The sequence below is a fragment of the Vanacampus margaritifer genome, chromosome 2 (genome assembly GCF_051991255.1).
Source record: "Vanacampus margaritifer isolate UIUO_Vmar chromosome 2, RoL_Vmar_1.0, whole genome shotgun sequence".
Taxonomy (NCBI): domain Eukaryota; kingdom Metazoa; phylum Chordata; class Actinopteri; order Syngnathiformes; family Syngnathidae; genus Vanacampus; species Vanacampus margaritifer.
Window position 1 is genome coordinate 21,226,541 of NC_135433.1, and position 7,500 is coordinate 21,234,040.

The window sequence follows — 7,500 nt, forward strand, 5'->3', positions numbered from 1 at the left end:
AGTCATCTCAGCGGAAGAGGACAGTGGCTGACTTTTTCAGACCTCTGAGGAAGGAGATGAGATGGAAAAGATCGGTTTATATTTAAGGGATTGGCCGATCACCGATCCCCCAAAACGAAGGAAATCGGGGCCAATGAATCAGGCCGGCCGATCGATCGGTGCACCCCTAAATATCGCTTCTATTTTGTGACAACTGTAGAGGAAACACAGCTATAGTTTAAATGCCACCTACAAAAAAAAGTGAATCGATGTAAATCAAAAACCTTCTCTTTAATCTGTATGCGACAAATATTACTGTTGACTTCTATTTCTTCTCTTAACACACGTAGCGTTGCAACAACAAAAAAAGCCAAAGAAAAGCAAAAAAGCAAGTTGCCGTCACGTGCGAGAGCAACGGCGCCAAGCGTCTCGAGTTGTCGACGAGAACCGTCAGGCTCCTCAGAAGAGCAAATTGCGTTGGTCTAGGCAGCAATGAAAGAGCCTTTGAGGAGAGGGGGGCCCTCTGGGCAGAACAGCGGCCCATTACGGCCCCCATGAAAAGCACCTCTGTGCTGGGACAAAGGGGCTTACCTGTCCGTCTTCTCCGAGCGGACCGTTCAGCCTGCATCGGGTTCTCCGGCTAGTGTGATGCTGTTGAACTTTAACTACACTTAAAGGATCATGGCCCAGTCCAAAGGTGCAAGTTGCAGTGGGGGCAAACTTTGCACTACTTGCACATCATGAAAAACGTTATTATTAACCTGCTTGTGAACGGACCAACCCTCGGAGTAGTAGCACGGCCGTGTAATCAGCCAGGGCAGACGGGAACGACAGTCAACAGACTCAACACTGATATGCTTAAGTACACAAAGAGAGGTGGTAAATATGGCCTGAAATTATAATCGCAGTTTCCATTTTTTTGAAATAATTACTCAAGTGCTTTTTTTTTTTTTTTAAGTGCAATGTTTGCACAATGTGGCAATGGCTTACATTGTTCAAATCATTTTTTAGGAATAAAACTCCTGCCCTGTTTCAGATCAACACTTGGCCCCAAAGTATTTCATATTTGTGTTTGATGTACTTGACAAGCTATGTTTTCACTGAACCTTGGTGTTTGAAAACAACTGGCTTAGAGAAAAAACTAATTGACATTCAAAACAAGTTTTCCTCGTTGTTTTTACCCTTCTGACATTTGCTTGTTTTTTTTTCTGATACTATTTGCTCCTACCATTACCTTGCATCGACTTCCACAGAATTGTTTTTCTATACAGATAAGTTGAAAATAAGTGATTTACCGTCACTATAGCTGCTGTGAGTGTGTGTGCTAAATTAAAAAGTAGACGTGTACATGTGTGTTTGCTGTTACACCAGGTTCACTATCTGCATTGTTAATTGAAAAGTAAACAGTGAAAATTCAGATGAACGTCACATGAACACTAAGGGACTGGCTTGTATTAGTGTCTTGACTTAAGGCTGACAAATGATAAACGTACTAAAAAGGTGCAAAAATACATCAACAGCTAACTGCTTAACAAGTTAATCAACAACTATTTTGATAATCCATTGATCGAGCCATTTCATTAACGTAATATATTCCAAAATCCTCTTATTTCAACCTTTCAAAAGTACATTTCTCACATTTCTGTCTGACTGAAATACACGGGCCCCTCGCTAATTCGCAGTTCACTTATCACGGATTTGTATTTGGGTTCAAAATTCATATATTACGGGGTTTTCATCTTGGGTTGTATCTTGCTATATCACGGGTTTTTCAGAGTTTATTACCCCCACCCCTCTGCTCACCTGCAACGCCCCCCACCTTTCCCGGATTTACTGTATTCTTTATCTATGCTGCTATTTTTCTTATTATATTTACCAAGTTAACAAGTGTTTAGAAGGGTGGGATATGTGGTGGCTTGCCCCCAACCCCCCAAAAACTTTTTTTTGTTACGTCCTCTACTTTGCGGAAAATCATCGCAGGTGGGTGAATAAAGATTTTTGAGAGATGTCTGGCAGCACAAACAAGTTTTTGTCATTGATTATAGTTCAGGTCAAATACTACACCAGGTGCTCCACAAAGACGCTTTTGCCCAATCCAAAGCGAGTTCAGATAGTAACACATTAGTGATGATAAACAGCCACTTGCTTGCGCTGAAACAGATCATTCGAGCAGTTGACTTTGGTAGATTTATTACTGGAGGGTGCCACAAGAACAACAACTTAAAATGGGAAAATGTTCAATTTGGCTATTAGTAGACAAAGAAAATAAAAATGATTTTTTAAAATTATTAATTTGTGGCTAATCCTATCTTAATTCTACCTTTACAAATGCAAACACAGTAACCAAAAACAAACTCTAACACTTTCATAATGATACTTATATAAAACAAAGTGAATATTTTGCCGTGGCCAGCAAACCTAGCATCTAGCACTAGTTTGTGCTACGTCAGGGGTTCAAATCCCATTATGTATTTTTTTTTAACTACAATTTCTTGACAACAGCCTATATGCTCTGAGAGGTGATTATGGTTAGCTTGGTTGTGTGAAGCTTTCTGCTCAGTGCTCACTTGATCATTTCAGCTTACAGTATATATATATATATATATATATATATATATATATATATATATATATATATATATATATAATATGTTGACTTCTGTGTGTTTATTGTTGTCTCAATCTTTAACCCTAACCTAAAATTCCACAGCATGGACAGAGCTCACAGTACACAATTTTGTGCAAAGTATCACTGTTTATCATTTCACCAAATTTCAAGGATGAGCGATCACCTGATCACCTTAGAGACTCCAACACGTGCGATTTTTTTTTTTATACTACTTTTACTTTTTTACTTTTAGCACAGTATACCTAGGGATATTACCATCAAGAAAAACGCCCCTCCCCCGAAACGAAATCCTCTTTCTAGCCACATTTTGCTTCATGGCTGATGGTTATACAGTATATCAAATTAATCAATAGCTCACTTAACAAAAAGGCCATAAAGACTATTTGCACTACTTTGGCTTTTTTAATGTACGTGACCCCCTGGCATGTATATGTCCAACGTTGTATTTACGCGTTTTTTTTATACATGTACTTCTGAATATTACAATATCATATTATAAAATTATATAATATATACTATAATATTATAATGAATAGTAATAATAACAATGAGGGAAAAGAACATTCGAGCTGTTAGCTACGATGCTAATCGCCCCCCACCGTTCCACCACAAATGCTCGTTCGGGAACCAACGAGGATAATAAAGGTATCATTTGGCATGTTCTGCCAACAACTCACCGCACACTCACACCGTCATTGTTGTCGACGTTTGTTCGTCTTTCGCTTGCACCTTCGACTGGAACTCAGCGTCTCACTACTTCCTGACACGGACTGATGACGTCAACTATTTGGGATGCGAGCCAAGTAAGGTGCATTCAGGTACACTCGGAAATACACGATTTTGGAGTTTAATCACAGGCCCAAAGAGTTTAAAAAAATACAATCCTTGTATCAGTTATCAGTTCTTTACATTATCAATTGCATTTTTAATCCGAATTAAAAATATAAATGTGAAACAAAAATGTAATTTATTTTTGTGACCATTAGTCTTTTCTTTCCCCGGATAGCAACTGAAAATGCAAAAAAACAATCTACAGACATGGCCGGTTTTCCTAGTTCGTATTCATTTGAACCAAAAATTTACCAACAAGAAATAAGATAATCCTGGTGCAGTAATTACCAACCAGTGACCCTTCCACATTATGTACATTGCAGATCTGTAGTCCTCCACCACATAGGTCGAGACAATCACTAGTTAAATATTTGCCCAAGGAGCAGATGCCTGCACATAATCCTGTTGGATGAGGATATGAACGAGAATGCAAAAGGTTAGGAACAAACTGTTGTTTTTTATTTGGCAAAGAGAATACTGTGCAAAGCACTTCCATCCACTATCTGAACTGCTTATCCTCACAAGGGTCGAGGGCGTGCTGGAGCCTATCACAGCTGTGTTGGGGTAGTTGGCGGGGTACAGTGGTACACCCTGAACTGGTTGACAATCAATTGCAGGTAAATCACTTGAGTTTGGGTTTTCATTGCCAGTACAAAATAAAGAGGCAAACTTGTCACAAACAAGCAAAAAAGATTAAGTCATGTGACATGCTAATCACGTGATTGCCCTGTGCCTGATAGGATGAACTGCTGTCACCAAACAGTGGAAAAAAACAAGTACATTATCACAGGTCAATGTGTGTCATCAAATGGTGACTGACGTACAAAAAAAAAAAAAAAAAAACACAGGTAAGAGAAATCAATGTGTGGCCTTTCTACTTTATAGCAGTGTTTGACAACCACTAATGTGCCATGCAAAACAATCCAATTTCACTTGATTGGTTTGAAAATGATCTATTTATAATAAATAATGTTCATCTATCTATACTAGCAATATATAGTAACAGACAGAAACATGTGGTCTGCACAAGAATGCAGACAATTAATCCACCTGTTGCCGTTCAAAATCAGAATACAGTGGTTAAGAACTAAATTTGCTCAAAGTAGTGAAAACATGTGACGTTTGTATTTCCACACATATGCAAACCAATGGCAGCAAAAAACTGCTTTCATCTAAATAAAGAATCTAAGTTCACGTCAAGATAGTTCCATGGCAGAGCACAACAGCAAATATGAAAATAAATATGCAAATGTGAATGAGTTGCGAGTAAGGGAGGGAACGCTGTAGTAGCTTTGTGTTCAACTAAACAGGCCCAGATTTATTTGTGAGTAATTTGAGACAAAAATAAAAAAAAATTGCTAGGCAGAAGCTTCCCATGTCCAAATATGGTTGATTTAATATTCTTTTCACAAATCAATCCTATTACTCTGTCCCCACATCTTATTTTTTCCACATTATTAACCAATTAAAAATGTTGAAAATAAATGGAAGGAAAAAACTATTATTGCGCTCGACTGTCGGAGAATTTTGTATGCCTGGATGTTTTTTAGACCCAAAAAGTGAAAACAGACACAATTGAGTAAGCCTGTTTTGTAAAAGAAAAAAATAGTAATAGTGCAGAAGGAACCAGTCAACCATGAAGGAACACTGCATATTAATTTACGCCTATTAAGACCTTACAAAAAAAGAAAAAGAAAAAAAAAGGGACTATGTAACCACAGCTGCTTGCTTTTGTGAAGTACTAATTTTGTGTGGTCGGTGGTGTGTTGTCAGTGTGCAAGGAGATATAATACCATTTTAAACCATGTGATTATTTGATAACTCAAGCAGGTTGGTGTTGTTTGGATATGTGAAGATTCTGCCCTACAGTGACAATACTTTGGCCATGAGATTTTTCTAACGTGTCTTGGCGCCATAAAGATTTGGAAAGTCTGCTTTGAAAGCCCCCCGAAAAAAACATACTCTCAGCCAAAGCAATTACTTTAAAATAATATTAAAATATTGCTAGATTGAATCATATACAGTGCACAAAACCCATTCTTTAGTGATTATAAAAAAAAGAAACAGTACAGTAGTATTTTTTGGGGGGGACATTGTTGATATTTTTCTAACCTTTGTGATACTGCGTACTAAGGGTGACGCATTAGACTTCAAGTGGTTTTGGTACAAAGCCAAGAAAGCAGTGGGGCCCTCCTTTTCCCTCCCAGAGGAGCAACTAATTTAAAATAGAGTAATTCAACACAATAAAGTGTGCATGTACTACTGAGCGAAAAGAGGAATTTGTCAAAATATGAACACCCTCCACCACCTCCGCTGGACTTTGGCAATGTCCGTCTCAGTAAGACGGCGGTTGGTACTCTCCAGGATTCTCCTGGTTTTGGGAGAAGGGGGACTGCTGGTAGCCGGTGGGGCCGCCGCTGCTGGTGGCATAGGGGGCCGGGGGGTACGACGGGTCCACGGCAGGGTCCGTGTACTGCTGGTTCAAGTCACTCACGCCTTGGCGATACCGCTCGTAGGCGAAATAGGACAGCAGAGCCTGGAGAGAAAAAGTACGGCGGCTCTTTAGGTTGAAAAAAACAAGTTTTGCAAAATAAATGTTGGTCAAAACAAACATTCTTAAAGATTCAAAATGACGGCTCGAGCGTTCCTATTTTGAAAGGCCGGCCAATGGGAGGCTCACCCAGGTGAGGATGGAGAAGAAGGAGAACGCCACGACGGCACGAGCAGCATCAGCAGGCACGGCGGGGCTGGTGGTCCAGGACCACTGGTTAACCAGCACACAGAAGCAGATGAACCACAGGAACGTCCAAGCCGCTGCAACATCACAAAACTTTAGGCAAATATAGTGTGACTTTTTTTTTCCATATAATATTGTGCTTCATGTAATCATGGAAAAAATAAGAATGAATAGAAAACTGTTTGTGCATCATGAAGATTGACTGTGAATGTGGCGCTCCTTCACATGAGTGTATGCTTTGGCCACCTGGCTGCAGTATAGTTCCATTCAAAAAGTCAAACCCTCATAAATTATAGATTCGGGGCCCACAATTCAGTGCAAGTATTTATTTATTTTTGTTTATGATTATTTATTTTATTTTATTTTTTACATATTTTGGCCTTCCAGTTCATAAAACCCATGAAAACAGGATGTCAAAAAATGATAATATTGAAGAAATTACTATGTATACTTCTCAGTGTTTTGCGTGGGGGAAAAAGAATGGATGGATGGATGGCATTTTCAAAATGATTTGTGAATCTTCAGCAGTTGGTTGAGAATCCCTTTGCCTTATTCGCTGCCTCGATTGACCGTGGCATTGCCTGGGGGTCCTGGAAGCCCAGGTTTTCGTGATGCTTGCTGTCAGCTCTTCCTTTTTGGGTCTGGTGGCCCTCATTTTCCTCTTGTAAGACAGTTTTAACTATTTTCTCACGCACTTGTTCACAAAGAGGTGAACCTCACCTCATTTGCTTGTGAATCCTTGAGCAATTCAGGGAAGCTCCTTTTATCCCCAATCATTGCACCCACCTGTTCCCAATTAGCCGGTTCTTGTGTGGGATGTTCCAAACAGGTGTTTTTTGTCTTTTTTGCCACCTGTCCTATCTTTTTTTTTTTTGGGAGGGGGGGGGTTGAAGCCAAAAAAATCTAAGGCCCTGTCCAGACGGAAACAAAGCCAACTTTGTTCCTCAAACAAATCTCGTACACAGGGCAGCATTTCAAGATTTGCGTGTGTCCAAAAGAAGACACTGAGGACGTTTAACGGCTATAATGTATATGCCAAGTCTGGAGCCACAGGGAGTTAATGGAAAGCGTAGAAGAAGAATCAGCAAACAAGACCAAACACTTGTTTTCTAACATTATTGCAATCTACAGAAAAAACATGGCTTTGCGTGTATCAAAACAACATGAAAAAGACAAACACAAGAGAAGTGACAATGGCGGGTGATTCAAGTACGACACCGCTTGATGAACGTGGGAATAAAGAAGCAAAATATTTTGCTGCAAAAACATAAGCAAGCTAAGGAGGGCTGCGCAAAACGACTACGACACGGCTATCCGCCATTGT

At 39.5% G+C, this 7,500-nt stretch overlaps 2 protein-coding genes across 2 annotated transcripts in view; both read right to left on the bottom strand.

The window, feature by feature from the left end:
* cant1a (calcium activated nucleotidase 1a) overlaps positions 1-3,427 on the bottom strand; it is an 11,217-nt gene extending 7,790 nt beyond the window's left edge. The window contains exon 1 of the mRNA XM_077555904.1: positions 3,286-3,427. The gene's annotated coding sequence lies outside the window, so the exon portion shown is untranslated. The remainder of the gene's footprint in view (positions 1-3,285) is intronic.
* Positions 3,428-3,876: 449 nt separating this feature from the next.
* Positions 3,877-7,500, bottom strand: part of syngr2a (synaptogyrin 2a) — an 11,138-nt gene continuing 7,514 nt past the window's right edge. The window contains exons 3-4 of the mRNA XM_077555905.1: positions 6,120-6,253; positions 3,877-5,975 (exon numbers count right to left, since the gene is read on the bottom strand). Of these exons, the coding sequence (XP_077412031.1) occupies positions 5,775-5,975; positions 6,120-6,253 (335 nt within the window). The 3' untranslated portion in view covers positions 3,877-5,774. The remainder of the gene's footprint in view (positions 5,976-6,119; positions 6,254-7,500) is intronic.